The 27,656-nt window shown below is 46.6% G+C and overlaps 1 protein-coding gene across 1 annotated transcript; it reads left to right on the top strand.

The window, feature by feature from the left end:
- Window positions 1–318: 318 nt before the first annotated feature.
- PRDM13 (PR/SET domain 13) lies at window positions 319–7,379 on the top strand. The gene is made up of 4 exons (XM_038176143.2): window positions 319–780; window positions 2,279–2,410; window positions 2,508–2,628; window positions 5,187–7,379. Exons 1-4 carry the CDS (start codon window positions 640–642, stop codon window positions 6,683–6,685), a joined length of 1,893 nt encoding a protein of 630 aa, XP_038032071.1. The 5' UTR covers window positions 319–639; the 3' UTR covers window positions 6,686–7,379.
- The last annotated feature ends 20,277 nt before the right edge of the window (window positions 7,380–27,656 follow it).

The raw sequence follows: 27,656 nt of genomic DNA, 5'->3' as shown, positions 1-27,656 counted from the left end.
ACATTCCCCATCTCTTTGTTTAATCTCCTTTACAATAAAGCCAAGGGAAGAGAATTAAAAATCTTTGAAGTATATTAAACCTCAAAAGGCTCAGCCAAGTAGACTTAAAATAGTCACTTATTTTCCAAAACTGGTTTGTCGAGGAACAATAAAAGGAAGCAAAATTTATGGAGAAATTATACAGTGGATTTGTCACTTAAAATATCGTAACTGTCTCGGGGACAATACCCCATGCTGAGGATTAATGGTCCCTCCAGACCTTTGATTCACCAGCGCCTTTTCTTTGCCCTTGACAAATTGGATTTTTAGGAATGGGAAGGTCGCCTGGCCCATTGTTTGCCGGCCATTCACAGCGCTTGATTATGCAGGAGGGTTAGGGAAAGGCTCCATGTGACCCTCTCGGATGGGACTCTGCAGCTGCTCGAGGAGCCCAACTCTCTCACCAAACTCTGCGCCCCAGAGCATCCCCCTGCCACGGGGTACCCCTCCTGCGCCCATTGAAAAGCCGCCGTGCGCGCCCGGCCGCGTCACTCTGCGGGCGGAGATACGCCTGTGCTCATCCTCCTCGCCGCCTGGCTCTGGCAACTCCGGCCCCCATAAGTAGTTTGGGTTCCCGACCGCTCGCACCCAGAGGCAGCGATGCAAACGAGCAGGGCTCCGGCCATCAGCGTGAGCGCGGAGAGCTGCATCCCCGCCGGGCTGCGCCTGGGTCCCGTGCCGGGCATCTTCAAACTGGGCAAGTACCTGTCAGACCGCAGGGAGCCAGGACCCAAAAAAAAGGTATTTTCCTACGGTCTCCGCTGCAGCGCTGGACCTTGCTTTTCCGTTGACTCAGGGGAAGCCGGCTTGGGAGAAGAGGCTGCCTGTCCCCCTCCCTCTTCGATCCTCCCTTGCCAGAGTGAGCCAGGACGAGACAGGGGAGCCTTCCAAGAGTGGCCCGAGATTTCTCCTTGCCGCTTTGGCGAGCCACCAAAAGCTTCTCCCCTGCTCGCCGGCGCCGGGGCCCCGTTAGCCCGGCTGGCTCTCCCGGAGGAGCGCACCCCCAAGCCTTGGACAGCGACTTGGGGGGACTCTCGGGGGCCGCCAGTGCCCGCTGCCCGGTGCCCGCTGCCCGGTGCCCGGTTCCCGGTGCCCGGTGCCCGGTTCGCGGTGCCCGATTCTTGGTTCCTGGTTCCCGGTGCCCGGTGCCCGGTGCCCGAGGGCGCTGCTCTCGCCGCCGCGCCCCTCGCAGCCCCCGGCCGCCCCCGTCCCGGGGGGCTCCTGTCTCCGGGGCACTGTCCCCATCCCTCCTCGCGGGGACAACCTGCCGGGGACGGCCCCCCCCGCCGCCCCGCCGGCCGCACGGGCCAGGATTTGTCACGGTTTGCTCCCGGAGCCCCGGCGGCAGCGGCTGTCGGGGCTGTCGCATCCCCTCCCCGGTTCGTGCCCGAGCGGCAGACGGATGGATTTATTTCCAGGCTGGGCTCTGTGCCCCCCTCCTGCGGGCGCTGCTCCCCGATAACCCTCGCACCCAGGGCAGAAGGGGGTGACACCGGCCACCCCCCCGGCTCCGGGGTCGGGCCATGTCCGAAGGAGCGAGGAGGAGGCTTTGGAGGACGCTCGCCCCGTCCAGCAGGCGTCCAGGGGGCTGGGGGGGCCAGTGGCCAGCCGAGCCCCTCTTCCACCCCCCGGGCAGCCGCGGCTCGCACGTTCCGCTCGGATCTTTAATGCCCTTTAATTGTTTTTAAACGCTCTGCCAGCCCACTCAAATTTATTTCTCATCTGGCTCCCTCGGTTTCTCGCTTTAGACCGCTTTGTTCCAATGACTTTTATTGCACGGTCATTCAGCGAATGGGCACTTCATTTTCTCTTTGTATGGGTAAGCAGATTATGAAGTATGGGTCTGCAGGGACTTCGTAGCTAAGCAGGATCCTCTCCCCTCGCCCCTTTCCCCCTCCGGGCTCCGGCTCCCGACGAGCCGTGCATTTCGCAACCGACCCGGGGCCGCACAAGCCCTTCCAAAAATTCGGGTACCACCGCCTTAGCGGGCACTTAACGCAGCGGCAAGGTGCTTTGGGGTGTTCCCCTGGTCTCCAGCAAGGCGCTGCCCACGGGTGGGCGAGCACGGGGGGGGAGAAGCGGTGGAAAATCGGTGTCCCCCGACGGGGGCAGCCCCCGGGTGGAGGGGACAGGCCGGCCGGGCAGGGGCTCGGGCAGCTTTTATTTTTATTTTTTATTTTTTTGCTTTCTTTTCTCCTCGCCTCGCGTGGAAATGACAGCGATGCCGCCTGTCTTCCAGGTGCGGATGGTGAGAGGGGAGTTAGTGGATGAAGCCGGGAGCTCAGCTCTGGAGTGGATAGGGTTAATCCGGGCTGCCCGAAACGCCCAAGAGCAGACACTGGAGGCTATTTCGGATCTGCCAGGAGGACAGGTACCCCGCTCGCGGCTCCGGGCCGGCCTGGCACCTCTCTCTCCCCCCCGCGTCCCCTCTCAAGGCTCCTGAAGAAGTGTCCTTTCTCCCCCCCCAGATTTTCTACCGGGCCCTGCGCGATGTCCAGCCGGGAGAGGAGCTCACCGTCTGGTACTCCAACCCCCTGGCTCAGTGGTTCGACATCCCCGTCACGGCCACCCCGACACACGACGAGAAAGGTACTGCTGTCGCGACACCGGGTCCCCCCCATCCGCCGCGTTTTCAGCCCCGTGTGCCTGCCACCCGTTAAAACAAGGAGCCTCCCGGTTCCTTTTAAAGGGCGATGTTTGGACGTGGTAGCGTATGGAAGGGTCCCCGTCCCTTGAGCCGGTCCTGCATCGGCCCAATTTAATGATCTTTTGGTTGACAAACGGAATTTTATCAGACAACGCCAGCGGTGTTGTGCGGGACGGAGAATTGTTTTTGTGGGTTTTGAAAATTCCGCTTTGCCCTCGTGGGTTCCTCGGTCAGAGCTTCAGACACGCATCCCCAGCTTATAACGTGGGCAGAGCCGCACAGGCAGGTGAAAACGGGCAATGGTCAGCTTGAGTCAATTAGGGTAAAAATAAAGTCGGCATCAAATTAAACTCAAATAAACACGCCCGGGGATATCGGGCTGGGAGGACATCCGTCTCGGCTCGCTTGTTTCGATCCGCGAGCTGCTTCCCAGCTGGAATTACGCCCTCGCCTTTACGATGTTAAAGAAACGATAACGCGGCGACAGATGAAAAGGGGGGAAAGAAGACGAAAAACTTCGATGCTCGTCTGCTGGGCTCGCCCGGCGGTGGGTACCGGGGGCCTCCCCTGCTCATCCCCGAGCCCCGATGGGGCGAGGAGCCGGGGCCGTCCCGTCGGAGCCGGCGAGGGGCTGAGCCCACCTCGCCCCCCGGCTGAGCTCTGCGGGGGTCATCGGGATCCGGCCCGGAGGGCACCTGAGGGAGAGCTGAAGCTCCGGGCAGGGCCAGCTGGCTTCCCGTGGGACACCTGCGATGCGCAAGAGCCCACACCCCTCCTTGTGCTGGGGCCGGAGATGGAGAAGAAACTCGTGGCCACGGCTCTGCTCCCTCTGTCGAGAGCCCTGGGGCTGAGGAGGGTCTCAGCGGGGCTCGTGGGAACCAGGGCAGCGAAGCTCAGACTTGCCAGGGGCACCCTGCGGGAGGCATCGTCCTGCTGGCGGCCAGGCACCAATAAATTGCACACCGGCCCCGGTCTGCGGCCACGCCGGCTCCAGAGCAAGCAGCACGGCTCGGAACAGGTGCATGGAAATGCCCAAACACATCTGGAAGGACGGCACGCTGGAAGAAACCGAGGGGAAGAAATTCCGATTTTATTTTTTTTTAAAAACAACAAAATCAAAACCACTTGAAATCTTGAACAAACGTGTTAGAATTGATTTTAACACAACGACAAAGTTTTTTTTTTAATTATTTTTATTATTATTATTTTCTTTTTTATTATTATTATTTTTTTTATTTTTATTTTTTTCGTTTGCTTGCATTTTTCCTGCCCTGGGCCGGGGACAGCGGACGGACGCGCACAGCCAGGGGTCTCTCCGGGGCCGTCTCCCCGCTTCGCAGCGCCAAGGCAGCGGCATCGGTGTCGCGGCTCAGCCTCCAGCTGCAGCTTTCTCCCCGCCCGGCCTGAGCCCACCTCAGCCCCCCGCTACCTGCAGGCTGCCTACGGCATGGAGCATCGAGGACACTGCCGACAAAACGCCCGGTGTCAATCCGGGCTGTCCCCGCCTGTCCCCAGGACCCCCCGGTGGCCGTGCCCGAGCCCCGCTGCACCCCTCGGTGCTCGCCCAGGGACCCCGTGAAGCTCTCGGGTCCGGAGCTGTCCCTCGGTCTGGTTCGGCGTCTGTCCTCCCGTCCGTCGGGTTGGTGCAGGGGCAAGCACCAGGTGGTGACATGCGAGACGGGCAACAGATTTTAGGGACCGAGGTGGCGTTGGGAATGTGTGCTTGGGTGGTTTAGGGACTGGGATGAGGGAGGGAGAGGGACAGAGAGGGGAAAATAGATATAGAGGGGAATAGAGAAGTGGGAGAAGGAGAAAAGGGGAAAGAGAAAGGTGGGGAGAGAGAGATGGAAGGAAGGAAGGGAGAGAGAGAAGGAAAGAAAGAAAGAAAGAAAGAAAGAAAGAAAAAGAAATGTCAAGAAGAATGTCAGGAAGAAAGAAAGAAGGAAAGGAAAAAGGAAGAAAGAAAGAAGGAAAAGGAAGAAAGAAACGACAGAAAGAAAGGACCGAAGCTAGAAACGGCAGGAAGAAACGACAGCCGAGGGGCAGCGAGCGAGGCACCCGGCCCCACAGCGAGCCCCCGGCCGCCCCCGGTGCCGCTCCCCGGGCAGCTCCGTGCCGGACGGGACCCGCGGCTCCCCGGCACCGGGCCCGGCCGCGGGCACCGAGCTCGGTTCCGCCTGGGAGAAGGCGCAGTGCGGAGGGCACAAAGGGCATTGTCCTCCGCAAGGGAACGATTACATATGGCCCATCCATATCGGATATTGTCTCGGCGCCTAATGAGGGGCTCACGATCATTACGTTGGCCTTTGTTCGGCGCAGCCGACTCCCTGACATACGCTACCTCTTGTGCAAACGCCAACAGATGGGCCCCCCGACAGACGACCCGCGGCAGCAGCTGCTCCCCCCGGGCCGGGGCCGGGGCCGGGGCCGTGCGGGGAGGGGGTTGCGGGGTTGCGGGGTGCGGGGTGCCGCTGACGGTCCGCTCCGCTTGCCTCCGCAGGGGAGGAGCGGTACATCTGCTGGTACTGCTGGAGGACCTTCAAGTACCCCAACAGCCTCAAGGCCCACGTCCACTTCCACTGCGCGCTGAGCCACGGCCGCCCCTTCCTCCACCACGACCACGGCCGGCCCGCCGCCGCCTCCTTCGGCCTCTCCGCCAAGGCGGCCGCCGAGCTGCCGGCCGCGGCCCCCCGGGGCCCGGCTCCCCCCGGCTGCGGCCCGCGGGAGGCCCTCAAGCGGGAGGCCGCCGCCTCCCCGCCGCCTCCGGCCAAGCCGGGGCCGCCCCGTCGGGGGGCGGGCAAGGAGGAGCAGGAGCGCGCCCTGGACATGAGCCTGGGCGCCGCCCGCGGCCCGGGCCCGCTGCCGGGGCTGGGGGGGGGGCCGGGGCTGGCGCTGTGCCCCGGGGCCCGCTCGGCTTTCCGCCCCGCCGGGCCGCTGCGGGACGAGGCGCGGGGGGCCGCCGCCGCCGCCGCCGCCCTGGGCTTCTCCAAGCTGCTGGGGGGGCTGAAGGCGGGGCGCGCCGCCGTCGAGGCGCCGCCCAAGTGCGAGGCCGGGCCTCCCCCGGCCGCCTCGGTGGGGGCGGCCGTGGGGCTGCCGTGCGGCGGCGGGGGGCTGCGGGCCCTGCCGCTGCTGTCGCCGCTGGAGGAGGCGTCGGCTTTCCGGCAGGTGGAGCGGGGGCTGCCCGGAGCCGCGGCTCTGCCCCCCGGCCGCTACCCGGCGCTGCCCGGAGGAGCGCTGGAGCGCTTCGCCCTGCCGCCGCCCTTCGAGGGGCTGAAGGCGTACGCGGGCGAGTGCGGGCTGCCGGTGATGCCGCTGACCGTCTACAACGGGGAGCTGCTGTACGGAGCCGCCGCGCCCTACTACCCGCTCAAGCTGCACCTCGGCGGGCTGCTCAAGTACCCCGAGGCCGTGTCGTACTTCGGGGGGCCGGCGGCCGGGCTGCACGCCGCCGAGCTGGGCTCGCTGGCCGGCATCGACCGGGAGATCGCCATGCACACGCAGCAGCTCTCCGAGCTGGCGGCCGAGAAGGGGCGAGGGCGGCTGGAGGCGCTGCCGGGGGGCGCGGCGGGGGGCGCCGTCGGCAAGCCCAAAAGCGGGCACCTGTGCCTGTACTGCGGCAAGCTGTACTCCCGCAAGTACGGGCTCAAGATCCACATGCGGACTCACACGGGCTACAAGCCGCTCAAGTGCAAGGTGTGCCTGCGGCCCTTCGGGGACCCCAGCAACCTCAACAAGCACATCCGCCTGCACGCCGAGGGCAACACGCCCTACCGCTGCGAGTACTGCGGCAAGGTGCTGGTGCGGCGCCGCGACCTCGAGCGGCACGTCAAGTCCCGGCACCCGGGGCAGAGCCTCGGCAAGGCGGCCGAGGACAAGAGTGACTCTGGCTACGCGCACCCCGAGCCGGAGCAAAAGACTGACAACGACAGCGACGTCGACGTCTGCTTCACCGACGACCAGAGCGACCCCGAGAGCGGCGGCGGGCACCGGCAGCAGTGAGCCCCGCTGAGCCCCCGGCCCCGCGGGGCCGTCCCGGGGGAGGGAGTCCCGGGGGTGGCGGGGGGAGACGGGCCCCGAGCCCCCCGGTGGCGGCGGGGCAGCGACGGGGAGCGCCCGACCCGTCCCGTCCCGTGCCGTCGGACACCGCCCCGGGGCCGGGAGGGGGGCCCGGGCGGCGCCCCTCGTTTGCTCGTATGGCGTGTGGAGGAACCTGTGCCTTCTGGAAGCGACTCTTTGCTATGTGCTCTCCTCTCTCCTAGCGGCCCGAGCTGGGGGGCTCCGCGCCAGCCCCGGCTGAGACCACCTCTGGCATCCTACGCTTTGTTGGACACCCCGGAGGTGTTTTCTCGGGTCCTAATAAAGCGATGCCGACAGCTTTTCGGAAAAGAGGAGAAAAAAAAAAAGCCCTGAGGAGGTTCGGATGCGGTAACAACCAGGTGCACCATTTGATCGAGTTGCAATTATTTATAACAGATAATATTTGATCAACAAATGTAAAATAAATATTGAAAAGCATGAGTCTAAAAGCACGCACTATATCATTTTAAAGGAAACACACTCGCTGTTTGGTAGAATACAAATGTGGTGTATGTTTGTTTTCTAATGAATGATGTACAGTGGATACAGTATTTTGGTCTTGGTTCCAGTTTGTCATGCGATTTTTTTAAAAAAAATAAAGTTACTGACAAACTACCGTTTGCCTAGTGGTTCGCTGGGTGCTGTCAGCAAGAGCTCGGTTTTCCACGTAGTGCTCAGATCCTGCTCTGTGCAGTGCCTTTGGATTACGCTTTAAAGAGCTGTATTTAAAGCTGTATTTAATACTCCCTGAGTATTTTCTCTGTGTTTTCCTCCTTTCGCTCGGGAAAACAAACGAGCAAACAAAACCCGATCCATATGCCCACGACTTTTAGAAAACATTAGTTTCCGAGCAGGGCCCGTGCAGGGATGTGAGAGGCTGGGCTTTGCTTTATTTTTTCGTGTTCTGCAAACCTGCTCCTGCTGCAAGCGCTCCCTGTCAGGACCGCTGTTAGTGCAACCGTCTGAGGGAAACACCACCCGTGCTTCCTTTGGAATGGAAATCCTGAAATACTTTCAACTGAAAAAAAAAAAAAAAAAAAAAAAACCAAAAAACTCGGAAAAATAACCTAATTCCCCTAGAAAGTCCCCCAGGTCCCCACGCAAAACAGTGAGGCGCTGCCGAGCGTGGCGGGGCAGCCACGCAGCTCTGCCACCCCAGTCCGGCTGCTACTTTCCGGGGGATTTTGACCTCGGGGGAGTCCCAGGAGATGGGAGAGCCCCATGAATTGTGATTATGGGGAGCCCACCACCCCTGTCAGATGGTAAGATGAACAATTCCCATTGAGTTGGGGAGTCAGGGTTCCCGGGAACAGGTCCCCTTTCAGCCTGGGTTGAGGAGCTGCAAAGCAAAACACAGATTGATTCCAGCATCCGAGAGAAACTCAGATACGAACGGACCTGCCTTTTGCCCACCGAAAGCCAGACATGCCTGACACTAATAGGAAACGGAAATTCGAATGCCAGGCTTGGATTTCCTATAAAGGCTTGAATTAGATTACAAAACTGGAGGATTCAGGTGGTTTTATTTTATTTTATTTTATTTTATTTTATTTTATTTTATTTTATTTTATTTTATTTTATTTTATTTTATTTTATTTTATTTTATTTTATTTTATTTTATTTTATTTTATTTTATTTTATTTTATTTCCCTGAACTATTGTACTAAATACCCACCTACTCGAATCGCTTTTATCCCGGGACGCAGATTTGTGTTTCTGCCGTGAAAACAAATGGAGCAGACCCGCCCGGGGCCCCAGGAGGACGGCAGGATCTCACCCCCACCTCCGGTGGATCCCTACCCCTTTATTTACTTGTTTATTTCAGTATTTAGCTGCCGGGGCCCCCAGGGAAGCTCGCCGTGCGGGTGCTGCCGGGGAGAGGTGCGTGACGTCACATACCCTATGACGTCATGGCCGTGGCGTCAGAGCCGAGCCGGGCTCCCAAATTCTTGCGGCTCCCCCGTGGGTGTCCACGGGCGGCAGCGCAGGAGAAGCCCCCCGGCAGCCCGCAGAGGGGGAGGCTGCGGCGGGGCGGACTCTGGTTGCCCCCCGTTTGGAAACGTGGCTCTGCGAGGAGGTGGGAAAATGCAGGCGGCCCAAAGAGGCTGCCTCGGCCAGGAAAAAAAGAGCAACTGGCTTTGCTTCCCGGATTTGTAATTATTTGTTGCTACACTACACCTTCTGCGCCTTATAATGTGGAGAAAATAATTAACCACGTTTACAAAAAAAAAATCTTTCTAGCTGAGAAAAACATGCTGTTTTGATGTATTTGATTTCTTCTTTGTAAAGAGGAAAGTACACCTGAAAAGAATGGCAGCAGGGTTGAAGAAGAATTGTCCTTTAAGCGTCACTCCTTGACAGGTTTGTTTCCTCAAGGGCCACAGAAATTAAATGCAGGGGTTCTGTGTTTTATTTTCTATGGGAGAACTCAAAGGTTATCTGAGTAAAATTGAACAAAGAATAATGAAAAGCTGCATTTTTCAAGTGAAGTATAGGACATTGTGTGCTGGCTGGAAGTCAAGAGCAGTGTGGAATACCCTGGGATGGCTTTTGGACGTTGTTAGAAACCAGTTTAAATGTTCTGGAAATCTATCTCTCAGTTTCCAAATAATTAGTTCTAAACCTCAGGTATTCTTGCAGAAAAAAAAATGATTTGATTAAACTTTAATTTTATTTTATTATTTTTTAACTGTTTTGGTGACTTTTTGACTTACCCTATATTAGTCTGTAAATGGAAACTGCAACAAGAAGTCCGGGTGCATCTGGAAGGAGGAGTTTAAGCAATGCCAAGAAGCAGACTGTAAGGTTCTTGGAGGTGATCTTAGTCTCCCTTTGATTTTGTTTTTGCTATGAAACTCTGCCATATATCTTATTAGTCAATACTGCAGTTACTTAATGACTGTCGTGTCCATAGCCTGAGGGTACACATGGCTGAGATGCAGGGCTGGATCTTACAGAGCAGAGATCCAGATCTCACTGCTCTTAACTTGCCAAATAGCAGCTTTAAACAACCTGTCAAGTACCCTGATTTTGTAAAGGTGCTGAATACTTGCTCTTCCCAGTGAAACTAACAGTGCTTATTTAAAATTTGTCAAGCTCTTTGACATATAGGTGAAAAATCATGAGAAAGGAAGTGGATGCAGCCTGATGGCATGCAAATGAGTAGGTTTTGGTTGCTTGCAATTCTCAGTGAACATTTAATCACTGCTGAGCCAGAGAATGGCTTGATGTACTTAAAGGTATATATCTTCAAAGCTTTCTACACTAATCTCATAAATTCACACAGATGTGATCTGATCAGGAAACTCTGACCCTTACACTGAAGCAGGTATGAAAATGTGAGTGTTTTTAAGGGTCTCTTGCTAAGGACACAACTCTGATGTGAGAAAGAAATAATTTATTGGTTCAGAAAATGAATTCATTTGGGTACGTTAACGTTGAAAACATTTCTATGGAGCTGTTTTTCTATTTTCACTAGAAATTGTGTTCTTGGAAGTATGTTTTGAAATAGTGGCTTTATTCCTAAGCTTTATTTCCAACATGAAAAAGAAACCCCAAGCCTGCACCTGACAAAGTGAGCAGAAAGCCTTGGATTCAGAATTCCTATGTGACAGGGAGACGTGGGGAAGAAAGGAAGTCTGACTGTGCTTGTCTTTAGGTCAGGGAATGGTGAAAGTCAAGGATTGTTTTTGATCTTTTTGTTTTCCTCAAAACTGTCTGAAAAGAGTGATTTTAAACTTGACTGAGAGCAGTTACTTCCCCGAATTATCACCTGAAGGAAAGAGCAACATGCCAAGGCCAGGTTCAAGCTCACTGGAGTTCATTGGACCATAGCAGATAAAATCTAGGAGCAACAAAATGCTTTCAGGTATATTCAAAGTCAATCCAATGAGGAATGATTCCCTACAGCATGTCGGATGTTATAAAGTTGTGTTTTACAAGAAACAGGAGGTGGAAGATTCTTAACAACTGAAAAACACAGAAAAAAAAAAAAAAGGACTACTAGATCTGAGGTATATATTCAGTATATATTCAGCTATGTTTAGTGTTGAGATTATGAAATATGGAAAATTGAGCAAAGTTCACACATTTTTTTTTTTTTTCCCTGTGGACTTGTAGCTGTGTATTTTGTTTGTTTATTTTATGTTTCACAATTTTTTATCTGTTCAGGTTTGGAATGTGCTATTCCATTTTCATGGCAATGGAAAGGCTTGTATCTATATTCTTTCTTAGAAACTGTAGACTGCTTGCGCCTGGGAAGAGTGATCTGCTACCAGGTGATCTGAAGTTTCACTTTGAAATGGAGAAAATCTGATTTAGAAAAGCAACATTAATAAACTAAGGTTTTGTGTGCTAAGGAACAGTTCACAGTGGTTTTTTTTTTTTTTTTTTTTAGTTTTTACAGTTACATGTGTTTACAGTTACATGTGGAAAATACTACGAAGAATGGGCAAAGGTAAAGCCTGGAAAAACATGCTGTTCTACTCTACACACTTCATGCTCCTTTGTGGTTAGTAAAACCTGCTGGGGATTTTAATGTTGGAGCGTATGGCTGGTGTTGGTATCATGAACAATATTTTTAGCTCTATCCAGAAAACTGTACAAAAAACACACTTCAGCTCTCAGTCCTTTCTGTGCAGAAACTTCCACCTTTCCAATTTCCAGGGCTCTAAGCTATGCAGTGGCTCACCCACCCACCCACCCACAAAAAAGCAGACAGGGTGTTTTTGAGTTTATTTATTGAGTCAAAGAGGTTGGATACTTCAAGGTTCTCAGAGGTATTTCACCAAAGATCTTGCTAGCCACTGCACAGAGCTAAAGCACCCTTCTGAGAACACGCATTTACAGCTAAGCAGCTACTTAAAATTGTGTCCAAATAGCTATGCAACTGATGGTTGGTATACAGTTTGTGCATTTTGTCTGTAGAGAGAGCACTTCACTGTAGAAATAAGCAAACCAGATATTTTTGTTTGAAACAAAGGACTCTGGAGACCATCTTCAGCCTCCGCTCTGAGTTCAGGCAGGATTCTGGGCAGGGCTTGCAGCACCCCATGGCCCAAGGTGAGAGTTGTCTTAGGGTCAAGGCCCCGGTGGAAAACTACTTCAGCTTTGCACGGGCCAGAATTCATCGCATCAATACACTGAAATGTTACAGGTTATTATTCCTTCTTTCTTGTCTGTTTTTAAAGAAAAAAAATAATTTGACATCCCTCTGCTTTTTGTTGGTGACAGCCAGCTAGCTAAGAATAATGCCTGTTGGACAAAGCAGAACAAATTTACAATGTGCTTGTGTTGGAGGCTTAAGAAACTATAAACAAGTTTGTTATATTAGATGATTTCAGGGTTTCCATAACTGATTGTGTGCAAAAGCCAAGGGAGGCAGCTTAACTGTTGAAGAAATGAATGAGAATTAAGTCCTTGAATGAGTAAATTTTAGTGTTAAGTGGGAAAACAATTGTGCTTAAACTTAATTTGTCAAGGCAGCCGGTATTAATTTTAGAATATACCTCTCATGCTTTGTCATGATCATCCAAAAACTATAAAAGACACTTAAAATTTCAGCAATTTTGTTCCCATCTGGGGCAATTAAAGGGAAAGAAATGCATAACTTTTGTTCCTGAATTAAAGTTGTTTGAAACAATGTCTTATACTTTTGTCATAGCTAATGAAACAAATGTCCTGTTTTAAAGATATGTATTTTTAAACAGTTGAAAAATAAAATTAAACAATTAAAACAATCAAACAATTTAAAAATAAATTTAACAATTAAATCTCTGAACAATATGCAGAGAAATTATTTGTCTCAATTAGTTAATACAATGCTTATCTTAAGTTAGAGGAGTTTATCTGTAAAACATAACCCTTCTGTCTGGTTATATGCATCTCTTCCACAAAGATCTGATTCACCACACTTTCAACTAGACCTTCCTGCTTCTTGTTCTCAGCTTAGTGTTTTGCAAATAAATGAATTTTAATGAAGAGCAGAAACTAGTAATAAATTGGAATCTGTGTTTAGAAGGCTTTCTTGAAATGATTCTTTACAAATACTTGTTATATTTAAAGTCAAGCTATATATTTATAAAAGCAGAAGTACATTTCACCAATGATGTATTTACATTTACACCGATGACGTATCATGTAAGTAAAGGAACAGATCTTCTTTTTTTTTTTTTTTTTGGTTTTAACATGCCTGCCTCTTTTACGCAGCAGATGGTGCTAGATTGTGAATATGTGTCAATTTGATTTATTTATAGTCTAAAGAATGCACGGTGAAAGACATGGCATGTACAATGTTCAAATAGACTATATAGCAAAGTGATCTTTATAAACTCATTTGTTTTGGCACAGTCTTCTGTGGCATGCATGCCTTGCCTGATGTCTCCTCTGTACTGTTCCAGAACAGTCAGATTTGCCTCTGTCTGTAGTGGTTGTGAAAGATGTCAAAATTAACGAGGAACTGAGTGACACAATTATAGTCAGCTGTACAAGATATCTTTTATCTAAAGAATGTGGAGACAGAGGTAATAGTTTACACAATTTTCATTTACCTTTTGTAGAAGAGCCTCCGTCTACAGCATACCTAAAGCACGGTGATTTTCCTGATCCAAGTCTGTGTGCCAACACTGCTGGACATGGTTTTGGCAGGTAGAGCCACCCTACTGATAGAGCAAGCTTTCAGACTCCAGCTGCCCTTCTGCCAGGTGGCAGGGCTCTTTGCAGAGTGGACTCTGGAGTGAATTTGCTGGTCATATGCTGGCTGTACGGTGCTGTTCCAGGAAAAGACAGTATTTGGGCATCCACAGGAGCATGCGTGCATAGACCTGCAGTCACACTTCCGCTCAATAGATACTTTGGACTCACCTAAAGTATCTGCTTGCAGCCTGGCACCTAAACTTGCTAGAGGTAAAAGAACTGCAGATGTGACCATACCTATATCAAAACATAGGTTGTCAAATGGCTTCTAATATTATCCTGCCCTTGTGCTACCCTGGCCTCATCCACAACGAGACATTGTTGGAGTACAGTCAGCTCCAGTTACATCATCTGTATCTCAACATAACCGAGTTTGCTGGATGAAGCACTACTCAAGGAGCTCGGTGTCTGGCTCTTGAGGAATTACAATGGACATTTGTTGTGTTACTTTTCTGGGCTTTTTTGAAAATTCCAGATGCAATAGATTGCAAAATAGGCTGATTTGTCACTTGATTGTAAGAGTCTTTCTTAGAGTCTGTTAACTTAGATCTCAGAAAGGCACTTCAGCTTTTAGGAAGGCATAGATCAAGAAAGATGCAAAGTTACAGCTCATTCACCTTATCCAAGACCTAGAGAATGAAGGAGGCAGTGTCACTTCAGCCTTTCAAGAGGCTCCTTCTGGAACAGAAAAATATCCTTTTGGGGTCCTTAGCTGCCAGTTAGATATTCAACAGAGATATAAGCCCACTCAAATACTGAGGGGAGGTAGGATATATTTGCAAATACATTTTCAACTTTCACCCCAGCAGGAAGGTCCTGTGATCAGTGGACAGTGCATTGGTAAGTGCATACGTGGGGGAGAACGTGTGGGCTCCCCAGTACAAGAGGGCCATAGAACTACCAGAGCAAGTCCAGAGGAGGGCTACGAAGATGATGAGGGGACTGGAGTATCTGTTGTATGAGGACAGGCTAAGAGAGCTGGGCCTGTTTAGCCTGGAAAAGAGAATACTGAGGGAAGACCTCATCAATGTGTAAAAATATCTGAGGGGAGGGTGTCGAGAGGATGGAACCAGACTCTTTTCAGTTGTGCCCAGTGACAGGACTAGAGGCAATGGACACAAACTGAAGCACAGGAGGTTCCAGCTATATAGGAGAGGCACTTTATTGTGAGGGTGACAGAGCACTGGGACAGGTTGCCCAGGGAGGCTGTGGAGTCTCCTCTGGAGATATTCAAAACCCACCTGGATGCCATCCTGTGCAATGTGCTCTAGGTGATCCTGTTCGGCAGGGCAGTTGGACTAGATGATCCTCAGAGGTCCTTGCCAACCTTGGCCATTCTGTGACTCTGTGAAAAGGAACTGAATTAGTGGGTTAGTAAAGCAGAGACTAGAGGGATTTTAGAAAGAGTGATTGTGCCAGATTTCTTTAATCTTAGCAAAGAAGTGGTTTCTAAAGCAACCACAGAAAGTTCAATCACTGAAGCACAGTTCATATCAGTATATCCAGGTGTTACTGAAATTCCTCAGAAGTTAGGCCTCAATCACCATAATTACTTAGTGACTCTGCAGATGGGAAAAACAATATGAGAACAGTCCTGAGGCTTAGGTCACCTGAGTCATCCTCTCAGAAAGACAGTTAACGTGTTACCCAAATTCATATCTTGTTAAGGCTTTTAAATATCACCCCCCAGATGTGAATGTTTATGGAGAAATCTCTCATTTTAGTTTTCCTCCTTGTTCTTTCCTTCAAGGTCTTGTGCAAATGAGCTCCCATCTGTCTTTCTTTTTCCATGTTCTAGTCCACTTTCCTGCCTTGGCTAGCTCAAGCTGCCCCCTTTTCGTACTCCCCACCTCTGATTTAATTTCCAGCCTTTTTTTTTTATTATTTTTTTTTATTTTACAAGTGGCTAGTTAAAAAGCCTTTTTGGACCATGCATATCTCATTTTCCTTACTGGAAAAGATCAAAGTGTAGGAAGAAAGAAATCATACAAGAATAACGTGTTTGTTCTGTGTATTGTCTGTGAATCTTACCTGAATACAGAGAATGAACTGTGTGCCAGTAACAATTCTACCTAGTAAAATAAAAAGCACACTCATGTTGGACCATACGGACTTACATTGTTAATAATGGAAATGCATCTTACCCCCTGCTAGGCCAAATCCCTGTTAAGGGCTAGGCCATTGAGAAGAGGGAAAGTGTCACAGAAACTGAATCATGGAAAACAAAACAAATGTTACGAGAAAAAAACTTGAGCAGATATGATGCAGGGTTAAAGCTAGTTGGTGGAGAAGTTACGGAGGAGTTAGAGCACCTTTTGATTAGACCCTGGATGTCTAAATAAATATGAAATATTTCTCAAATTTTGGATAGGAATCACTAACTTACTTTAGAGCTCTTTAGTAGAGTTAGCCTTTTGAACTCTCAACTTGATTTAGATCTTTAGTTGTGTTTATATTGAGTCTTAGCTCTTTAGAGCTAAAATTGAGTTATCTCTTTAACACAGTTAGTTCCTTTGAAGAAGTCAAGCCATGTTGTAGTCTGCACTTGTTTGGACTCAAGTTCTAAGTCCTGAGAAACAGGATATATTACTTTGGTCCTCTGCATGGGGACCAAATACACGGATAGACCTCCTTATAGAGTCAAATAACACTTTTGTGTATTTCCAAATGATTTCAAAACCATCTTTTTCATGCCAGATGATCTCTTTCTACATTTTCTACTGCAAAACATTTCAGAATGTCTTGTTTTATCAACATCAAGCATTTTGCCTTGGCCTTGGATAGGACAAAGTAGAAACCTGAAATGGACTCTCCAGCTTTTTGTAACAGTTTTAACACAGTTCCCACAAAATCATATACACATGAAAACTTTCACTTTTGTCATAGTTCTGTGTGTCTCAGATGAATTCAAAATTAGCCTACTCAGGAATGTGTTTTAATGTGTCAGACAGTAAATATGGACAGTAATGAACATTTTTATACTTGAAAGATTTGTCTTCAGTTCTGCCCTTCTGCAGCTCCAAACTTTGCTTTATGGCCATTTTCCCCCCTCCCATTAATAGATGCTCATTTTGCTTTGTAGGTTTTGTTGTACAAAACAGCCCAAAAATCTCAGGGAAAGCTTAAATATTTATTTTATTTTATTTTATTTTATTTTATTTTATTTTATTTTATTTTATTTTATTTTATTTTATTTTATTTTATTTTATTTTATTTTATTTTATTTTATTTTATTTGAGGTTAGCTTGACTGAGTTTTTTCTGAGATGGTATTTTTCCTTTCTGCCTATGAAATTAGTCTTCAGTTCTAATGGGTCAGGAGGAGAGGACTGGGCTTTTCTATTTCCTCTGAGAGACATCTCTGGACATTGCTGTCTTCCTCTGAGTCTCTTGTCCCCAGCTTAGTGCATTAAAACTGTAAGTGACCAACTTCAGCAAGTTTGAAAGTGAGAGGCATCACCCTCTATGAAATGAATTAGGTAATCATGGGGTATTAAAAGGGCGTTAAGGGGACCTATTTTTTTTCCCATGTTCTCTCTGGGGATGAATTATGGGATGAGATGCAGCAGAGGTTTATGGCAAAAATAAAACATGTCTTACTTGTTGACATGTGTCTTGTCTCTTTAAACAATGCCTCTGGGAAGGACCTTAGCTTCAGGATTCAACCGAACATGCACTAATCAGAGAAGGCCCCTGATTCCCCACCAGCCTTGGCCATGTCCCTGAGTAACAGTGAGTGCTACTGATGCTGAGCCAGGCTTGTGGGCTCCCTTTGAGGAGAGAGAGACCAGGCCTGAGGACACTTGCTGGGGAGATGACAAAGGAACAACATGAGATGTGACAGTGTGCCGCAGGAAAAGTCCCTGGTGACTGGAGAAAGGGAAACATCACTCCCATATGTAAAAAGGGTAAAAAGGAGGATCCAGGGAACTACAAACAGGTGAGCCTCACCTCTGTGCCTGAAAAGGTCATGGAACAGATCCTCCTGGAGGCAATGCTAAGGCATATGCAGGATAAGGAGGTGATTCGAGACAGCCAGCATGGCTTCATCATGGGCAAATTGTGCCCGACCAATCTGGTGTCCTTCTGTGATGGACTGATTGCATCAGTCGACAAGGGAAGACCAACTGGTGTCATCTACCTGGACCGCTCTAATGCCTTTGACATGGTCCCACATGACATCCTGATCTTCAATTTGGATTGGAGAGAGATGGATTTGAAGGTTGGACTATTTGGTGGATAAGGAATTGGCAATATGGCCACAGCCAGGGAGTTGCAGTCAAAGGCTCCAAGTGCAGGTGGAGGCTGATGATGAGTGGTGTCCCTCAGGGGTCTGTCTTGGGACTGCTGTTGTTTAATATCTTTGTGAATGACATAAACAGTGGGACTGAGTGCAACGACACCAAGTTTGCAGATGACACCAAGCTGAGTGGTGCAGTCATCAATACAATAGGAGGAACCTATTCTATTGTGAACCTAATGAGATTCAACAAGTCCAAGTGCAAGGTGCTGCACCTGGGTTGGGGCAATCCCAGACATGAGTACAGACTGGGAGAAAAACTCATTGAGACCAGCCCTGTGGATAAGGATTTCAGGGTTCTGGTGGACAAAAAGGGGGGATGAAAGCAGAATTTGCAAATGACACAAGACTGTGAGGAATGATTGTACAGATGGTTGTACTGCAGTTTAGAGGGACCTTGGCAAAAATGGACTAAGAATCTCATAAAGTCAATGAAATGAAATGCCAAGTCCTGCCCCTGGGGAAGAATAACTTCATGTGCCAGCACATGCTGTGGGGCATCTAGCTGGAAAGCAATATTTCAGAAAATGACTTGGGAGTCCTGGTGGGCAACATGTTGAATGTCATCCAGCAACGTGCCCTCACAGCAAAATGGCCAACAGCTTCTTGGGTTGAATTAAGCAGAGCATCATCAGCAGAGAGGTAACCCTTCTCCTCTACCCACCCCTGGAAAGACACATCTGGAGTGCTGGGTCCAGGTCTGGGCATCCCAGTACACAAGAGAGGGCTGTGCTGCATTGAGTCCAGCAAAGGTCTACAAAGGTGATTAAGGGGCTGGACCACCTGACTTATAAGGAGAGTCTGAGAGGGCTGGGGATGTTGAGCCTGGAGAAACTCCAGTGAAACCTTATAGAGGCCTTTCAGTACCTAAAGGGCACCTGCAGGAAAGCTGGGGAAGGACTCTTTATCAGGAAGTGTAATGATGGGACAAGGGGTAACTGCTTTGAAATTAAAGAGGGGAGATTTAGATTAGATATAAGGAAAAAAATCTTTACTCTGAGGTCAGTGAGGCCCTGTCACAGGTTGCCCAGAGAAGCTGTGGATGCTCCAACCCTGGAGGTGTTCAAGGTCAGGCTGGATGGTGCTTTGGGCAACCTGGTCTGGTGGGAGGTGTCTGACCCTGGCAGGGGGTTGGAACTAGATGATCTTTAGTGTCTCTTCCAACCTAACTCTATGATTCTGTAAAATCAAAACGGTGGAAATTTCATCTAAACAATATATATATATATATATATATATTTTTTTTTTCTTGTCAGGATGGCCAAACACTGTAACAGGTTGCCCAGAGAGGGGTCATGGTATCTCCATCCTCGCAGATATTCAAAAACCATTTAGAAACAGTCCTGGACAATTTGCTATAGCTGACCCTGCTGTGATCAGAGGCTTGGAGCATGTGAACTCCAGAGTTTACATGTACTTTAGGACCTTAACTAGAGCCTCTGTTAGGGGCTTTGATAGGCAGGTACTTTCAGGTGAGATCATATAGTGATTGCTTTCTCCTGTCAACTTGGTGATGATGACATAATATCAAACCCTTTTTCTGGCTTTTGTACATTCATTTTCATCCTCTGCTTCTCCACTGTGAAGTATATGGTACAGAAAACTTTATCTGGTCTTATCTCCTCCCACTGGATTAAGGAAGTGTTCATGCAAAAAGTGCACTCATCACTCAATACTCACTAGAAAATTTATGAATTGACTGACATTTTCTGGAAAAGAACAGTAGTGACAGGAGGAATCTGTTCCTGTTCTTTTAGGAATTTTTATGGTTCTTCTACCTCTTATTTTAGGTTTCCTGCAAGAGGTCAGTAGTCAGGAGATGTTTTCTGCACCAATGAGTAACTGAGAAAAATGGAAAGCTTGAAATAATGTGTCAGAGATAATAAGGATAATTTATTTCTTGATGGTAGAAAGATAGAAATTGATCCCTTTTCAACACTGAAAAAAGTTCAGTTCGCAGTTTTCAAGAAAAGATTCTTTTCTTGCCACTTGTTCATTCTGAACAACCAGCTCTAATAAAGAACTTTCAGTATTTGCATCTTTATGATTATTTCAGAAACACTTGCTCATTTGTTCTTAATAACATTACTGAAAAATACCAGTAATTATATAATGGCTGTAGAAATCACATTTTAGGTAAATGAAGAGAGAAATGATTTTTTTTTTTTTTTTTATTATTATAACTCTCCAATTTATATGTAATTACCAGCTATAAAAGAACCTTCCTGGTATGCATAATGACCACCTTTTGTCCTTGCATGAAAAGTCGAGGTGTTTTCATTCAAGGTTTTGTTCTCTTCAGCTTATTCCTGGCTGGTTGGGGAGACAGAGGCAGCTGTTTTTATGACAAGTCATACAGCTCTTCCCCAGACTATTGAAAGTGTTGGTTTGAAAACCAGCTGGGTGTATTCTTAGTCTGTCAAGCCCAGGCCATAGAAATAAGAATTCTGGGCAAGCTAGTTGAAAAGTGCTATTGTTAAAAAAGAGCAATTCTTGATGTTGTTTTTTTAATGTTAATAGAAACTAGCAATTATTAATTACCTGTAACTGCTATGATTTAAGAGTAATACAATAGAGAGCATGCAGAAGACATAAAGCAACACACGTTGTTTTTCCATTTACTTTGGACTCTGTTGGAGATTTGATGCTCAGTGGTCTTTTCGAATAAGCATAATATTCTAAAAGAAAATATACAGGTCTAATCTTGCAGTCCCAGTTGTTACAATTATTGACTATAAGCTTTCTGTAACAGGAAGATTTATAATAAAAAAGAAATATACTTTATATATATGTCATATCTATGTTTTTATACACATGAAATATATGTTTTCTTTTTCTTTCCTTTTATTTTTATTTGGACAGAAGGAAAAAGATTATGGGAATGTAAAACTATAGCCACCTTTTGATAGAAGTGTGTCAGTTTTCAGTGGGGAGTGATACTTTTGGACTTTGTATTTAGTTCCGACTAGGGGAGTATTGCTAGAGGTGGAAAAACTAGAAAAGTTGTGGTTGCTGTAAATGATACAGCCATGGACTGCACTAAGACTGTAATTACTGGGGCAGAAGGAAAAAGCTTGACGTAAAACTTGTGGAGAGCTGGTGCTTGACAGTAGCCTGGTACACAGTCCCAGCTTGGAGGATTCTCAGTTGACTGAACTTGAGTGACAGGCAGGAGAGCTACTGAATATCAGTCTTCATAGCCTACATTAATTTTATATGCTTCATCCATGTCATGTGAGAATGCCAAGCATTCTCTCTCTTAACACTTTTGAGATGGCTGAGATACAGCAAAAGGTACAAAAAAGACACCTGTGTCTGTCAGCATGTCATGAACCTAACAGCAACTGAGGTGAAGTGTCCACAGAATTTAGTGCACATAGAATTGGAAGAAACATCACTGCCAAGAATGCCTCATATTCTTCTTAAGAAAAAAAGGAACTGAAGAGATAATTTTCAAATTTGAATGTCTCCACAGGTCTGATTCTGTTTTGGCACAAATATTCCTAAGAAGGTGGCCAATAGGAAAAAAAGGTCTTTCTACGATGTTATTTCTTCCAACTTGTAAATAACCGATGCTTTGAATTAAGAACATGAATGAGCAAATAATTTTGAAGCCTGATTTGGTTCTTCCGTTCTTATGAAAATTTCACTAAATTTATGCTCTGAAAATTGCCCTTTGAAATGCGTAATCTGTGTTATGTGCAGTGTGTTTTTTCAATCAGTAAGCAGTGTGCACACAGAATCACACAGAATCTCTAGGTTGGAAGAGACCTCAAGATCATCGAGTCCAACCTCTAACCTAACACTAACAGTACCCACTAAACCATATCCCTAAGCTCTACATCTAAACGTCTTTTGAAGACTTCCAGGGATGGTGACTCCACCACCTCCCTGGGCAGCCCGTTCCAGTGCCTAACAACCCTTTCAGTAAAGAAATTCTTCCTAACATCTAACCTAAAACTCCCCTGGCGTAACTTTAGCCCATTCCCCCTCGTCCTGTCACCAGGCACATGGGAGAACAGGCCAACCCCCACCTCGCTACAGCCTCCTTTAATGTACTTATACAGAGCAATAAGGTCACCCCTGAGCCTCCTCTTCTCTAGGCTGAACAAGCCCAGCTCCTTCAGCCGCTCCTCATAGGACTTGCTCTCCAGGCCCCTCACCAGCTTCGTCGCCCTTCTTTGGACCCGCTCAAGCACCTCGATGTCCTTCTTGTAGCGAGGGGCCCAAAACTGAACACAGTACTCGAGGTGCGGCCTCACCAGAGCCGAGTACAGGGGGACGATGACCTCCCTAGCCCTGCTGGTCACACTGTTTCTGATACAAGCCAGGATGCCGTTGGCCTTCTTGGCCACCTGAGCACACTGCTGGCTCATATTCAGCCGACTGTCCACCATCACTCCCAGGTCCTTCTCTGCCTGGCAGCTCTCCAACCATTCCTCTCCCAGCCTGTAGCTCTGCTTGGGGTTATTGCACCCCAGGTGCAGGACCCGGCACTTGGCCTTGTTGAACTTCATACAGTTGACCTCAGCCCATCGGTGCAGCCTATCCAGATCCTCCTGCAGAGCCTTCCTACCCTTGAGCAGATCGACACACGCACCTAGCTTGGTGTCATCACAAACTTACTGAGGGTGCACTCAATGCCGTCATCCAGATGCCGTCATCCACAGCGTTTCATCAGCACAGATTGTTGTTAGGCCAGAGAAGAGAACGGAATAGATAAAAGAAAGTTGAGTTTCAGTTGCCCAAGAAGCAATAAATTCAGAGCATTTGATTCTGGTCCTGAACTATCTTCATTCGGGTATGAACTTAGAGGTTTTGAAGTTCTGTTTGTTCAAGGGGTCTTTCAAAAATGCTAAAGCCAGTCCTGGATCTGAAATGCTGTGGTTTGAAAGGTGGAACAAACTCTTTTGTGAGCATCACAACAGGTAAGAATATGTTTGTCCGTGGATTTGTAAGTTCTTTCTTTCTCTGAGTATCCACAAGCTCTCAATTCCCCTGCAATATTTGTAAGCTCACTCATTCCTAAACTTCTCATCTTACTGATGCCTTCTTTGTCCCCCTCATCATGTCCCTTCTCACTGACTCCTCTTCCCCAGCAGAGGCATGCTTCCCATGCACAAGTGTCTGTGCCAGGGGAGCCCAGCTGCACCCTGGTCTCCCCGTCTTTCCTGAACCTCTTCTGATGGTGGTGAAAGCCACAAGTCCACACCCACCTACTTGGAAGTGAGCTCAGTAAGGAAACATGACAAGTTAAAGCAGTGGTCTGATATATAGTGGACAAGGGCATTTTATATGGGATCAAACTTGTAAGATAAGGAAAGTTAAGGAAACACATCAGCCGATGGTGCTGGGTTGCTACTGATGAAATTGCCTCAGTCTTTTTCACCCACTTTGGACAAGACTGATTCCAGCTCTGGAAGAACAGTGCTTATCCTGCAGAAACATGCATCAATTTCTGCAAATTTTTTTAGCACTAAGAAGACATATAGTATATTACAATATGTGGAACAAGCTTTTCAATGCATCCTGTGATCATGCTTTGCTACGAGTGCACAAAGAAATTAGGAGAAATGACTTAAGCCAAAATAGGCGCAGGAAAATTGATCTGAAAAAAATCAGATTCTTCTATTCCATGACACCTTTGTGTCACCTCTATCAAACACTTTATATGGTGACTCCTTAAGCTTTAATTCTTTAAAATAGAGTTTTGTCTTTGTTGTTTTATTTTAACCTCTCTCCAGTCTCTTGCAGAAAAAAGATAACCTTAAAGGACTTTTGTCCATTTTGTTAACAAGCATACAGGTGTATGTTTTTTGTTATTTTAACAAGGGAAAATTAAAAAAAAAAAAAAAAAATCCATATCATTCTTGTCTTTTCAGTACTAGGAGTTCTTTCTCTTGGACTACATACGTCATATTCTTATTTCAAAGTTTTAATGTTTTAGAAAATATGCTGAAAAAATGATTGTGAGGGAAGAAGTGATATGCATACTCCCTGGGATGCAATGAAAGAGTGGATCACAGTTTGGCTTTTTGTAGCCTTGAGGAGGCCAAAACCCCACCAGGTTCCCAGTGGATGCACTACGCTGTTGTGATGGGTGCTTCACACATGACAGGCTCTCCATAGTGCTTTTTCCGTCCTTGTCACTGCCAGCTCCGTCTTGCTGCCATTTTTATCCTTTGTGTGGTGGTAAAATTATTAACATTTAAGATTTGAGAGGTGTGGCTGAGTTTACCTTAACTAAGAGAACATTCTATTCAACTCGAAGCTAGCAGTCTGTGATTGGCTCCACCTCCCCACTTCTGAGCCACAACAATACTGGGTGTCCCACTCTTAGAGGTGCCACCGAGATCCATCTCTCCATTTTGCCCACCATTCACTGATTCCTTCTTAAAGTTGTGGCAGTTAGAGTGATGCTTCAGGAATCCTTCCTTCTTGGATGTTGGTACCTGGCCCTGCTAACACCAGAACAATAAAATATTGGGTGTTCTCCCTGCAATGTAATGAAAAAGCTGCAGAATTATGTGGTTAATGCACAAGATAAAGGTGATAATCTGTAATTATATGTGTTGTCAGCCTACTGTTGGTGTTTACATACTGTTTGCTGTCTCATCACCTCCTTCAGAGGCTTCGCATGGATGCTGCTGAATATGAGAGAGCTCTGTCCTGAAGGAACCTGCAGGTGTTGCCACATGTGAAGACCCTCTGTGCTGAATGTGAGAGGGAAACATGGCAACCTTTTTTAGTTCACCGTGAAGCCTTTGGAGATGGGACAGAAATGTTTGGCTATCACCAAACACCCAAACCACCAGAAGACAACACATCTAAACAGGGTTCAAATAATACTTTCTTTTTATCACACAGAGACACTTGCATTATTGACCATAAATAGCAAGTGAATGGTGAATATAACACACAGTAACTCATGCTAAAGCCTACAGGTAAATGACTGTCTTATTTGTAATAAACAGCTTTCTATTTAATATACTGGAGTTGTTCCAAGGACGTCTTTTCATAAGAGAAGCAGATGTAGATGAAGTTTTGCACAATTTAGGCTGTATTTTTTTTAATAAAACATTTAATTAGCAGACATGAACACAGCCAGACACTTGAAATGACATTAAAACAATTGTTTGATATTAAACAGCACACACATTCAAACTGTGAATGCAGTTATACTGAAAAGCTTGAAAATATCAACAAATTGTGTTGTGTTTAAAAAAGAAGTTTTAATTTTCTTCCAAGGTTTTCTCTTACAAAAATTGAAAGCTGAAAAAAAAAGTTCAAATGAACACAAAAAAAAATAAAAAAAAGAGAAAGAAAGAGAAAAGATTGTTTCTTTAAATGCCAAGAGCTTATTAATGCTTCTTTCACTGATCAGAAAAGGAATTCTGACCCATATTCTAATACCATTTTGAATTGCTGTGCTCCTACCTGGAAAAGTTTGTTCACATCATTGTCAGAGAGTGTGATTCTGGATCATCTTCTTAACATTTTGATTACATTGAAAGAGTCTAAATAGTATTTAAAGTGAAAGATTGGTAAAAAGAAGAAGGAAACTCAGCTTTACAGTCATTTCTGCACATGGTTGGGTGCTTAGGGACAGTTCCAACAGAGGACTGCAAAAACAACTGCTGCTTTTTCTGAACTGGTCTATTGATTACATTGAAACCACCAGATTAAGACATGAGCATGTCCAGAAGTCTTGATGCTTTGGGATAAAGCTCAAATCATCCTTTGAAGAAACTTGTTAGCAGAACCCTGACAGGTAACATTTGGGATGAAATCAGAGCATACATAATCCCTAAAAATATAGACTTCACAGTTTTCTACCATCGATTAGCCATCATTTCAACAGTCTTGGTCTAGAGTACACTTTTATCCAACTACTCTTTCTAGACATCATGATTGTCATAAAAATGGCAATGTATTGATGACTATATACAAGGTATCACAAACCTACTCCCACAGAGTCAGTTATTTTAAATCAAGCTGAAAAAATCTAGTTTGCATCTGAGATCTCAGGCAACACTGTGAAGGCCTTGGACTTGCTCTGAAAAAGTTTTTAATCTTATCAAACTGAAGTTGGGTCTCTTATTGTGCCACCTGCATACAACATAAAAACAGCACCATAAAAAGCACCCTTCTTTTAAATCGTGTATTCCTAGTATTCATATACCATCACATATGTGATTCCTGTTGAAAATCTTTTACACAATCATAGCCCATAGTATAAGAAGGTTATGGTTTGAAAAATATTTCTTGACACTTCCTCCATCAACTTTGCCACATCTAATCTCACCAAACTCATAATCAAGAGCAAACTTCCTGCATCCCACCAAGTACCAAATGAATCTGTCCATGGAATAACCATGTGATCCAAAACAATAAATATGTGCACAAGATTTCCATAACTACTATAATAAATGTGTCTCACAAGACAACTGCCAAAACCAGGAGTCCTATACCTGTGTATCGCTCATATAACAATCCTATTCAGTATGTCAAATACTTTAACAGAAATTATTTGAATGAAATCAAACAATCACAACAAATAGGAATGAGTTAATTAATACGGAGAGCTGAGAAACGTACAATTACTGAGGAGAGATTATTTTCATGAAACAATAGTTATATCTTTGACATTTTATACCTGCTTTTCAAGCAAAAATGGATTATGGACATCACAAACATGACAAAAATCAGAGCTATAGAACAACATAATGCTGTGATTTACAGAGTTGGACAGAATGAAAAAGGTAGAAATGATAAACATTGTTGGTGTGCATGTCATTCTAGAAACACAAAATCTATGACTGCTTGAGAACATCTTTTCTGAATGTAACTCAATCCTTTTAACCAGTTAGACAAGTAGACAAAAAATGGGAGGTGTTACCTTTGGAACAGGGTGGTGATGTTAGCAACAGGAGAGAAAATGAACTTGAGACAGAGCCCTGAACATAGAACTAGATAGTTATTTGCCACTTGTAAAAGATTAGTGTTAGACAGCTTATGGATAGGATTGCAGATGTTGTATAAAACCTAACTCTTTTCTGGTAGCTTTTTAAATAACCATAAGATAGAAAGAGGAAAGAGACCAAAAAGAATCTCACATAGCCCGTCTAAAAGCTGAACCACACTTTAGAGCAAGTGAGTAATATAATTAATACTTCATGTAGTTGAGATTAAAAGTTGAGATAAAAACAAATAAGCAAAACAGGACATTCAATTTCAACTACACGTGTTTTCAAAAGCTGCTAGTGAACTGTTCTTTCCATTTTCTACTTTTACAACATGCACACACACAGCTGTAGACTGGTCATGGCCATGCAAAGGAGGGGTGGCGGGAGGCACCAGCAGTGAATCATAGTACAGAGGAGAGTACAGCAGAGCCAGTGTGAAACCACACAGCATGGGATTTTCAAAACAAAGCACTCATGTGGCAAAATAAAGGATTTAAAAGAGAACAGTTCATGCACATATTAGAGAAATTAGCATATGTAGTACCATTTTCACACTCAACCCATGGGTTACAGAAAGAGCCAATTATTGCCAGCACCTGCTTTGGATAGCAGTTTTGTCTCAGCTGGCCAAGAGGTCATGCAAAAGAGTCGGGAAACTTATGATTCTCTTTATGAAGCCTATCCCAGTGACATGGTGGTTCTGCCCCCTGGCTAAGGTGAGAGACAAAGTGGAAAAGCTTTGGAGAGGCCATTGGGGTGCTTGGGAGTGTATTGCATAGTGTCTGAACTCTGAATAAACCACTGGTGTACTGTAAAGTCTGTAGCACGGAGCCTTGGCAGGAGCTGTGTGGCCCATGCAGTGGGACAAACGTTGCACTTGGGCAGTTGTTCTGTCAGCACGTACCTGGTGGGAATGCAAGTTCCCCTCTTCCTTT

This window comes from Anas platyrhynchos, chromosome 3, assembly GCF_047663525.1.
Source record: "Anas platyrhynchos isolate ZD024472 breed Pekin duck chromosome 3, IASCAAS_PekinDuck_T2T, whole genome shotgun sequence".
Classification (NCBI taxonomy): domain Eukaryota; kingdom Metazoa; phylum Chordata; class Aves; order Anseriformes; family Anatidae; genus Anas; species Anas platyrhynchos.
The sequence above is the reverse complement of the archived record's forward strand: the minus strand, read 5'-3'. Positions and strand labels throughout refer to the sequence as shown.

Coding starts and splice junctions, on each gene's coding strand:
- PRDM13 (XM_038176143.2), top strand. CDS start 640: ATGCAAACGAGCAGGGCTCCGGCCATCAGCGTGAGCGCGGAGAGCTGC. Junction 781..2,278: donor AGCCAGGACCCAAAAAAAAG/GTATTTTCCTAC, acceptor CCTGTCTTCCAG/GTGCGGATGGTGAGAGGGGA. Junction 2,411..2,507: donor CGGATCTGCCAGGAGGACAG/GTACCCCGCTCG, acceptor CTCCCCCCCCAG/ATTTTCTACCGGGCCCTGCG.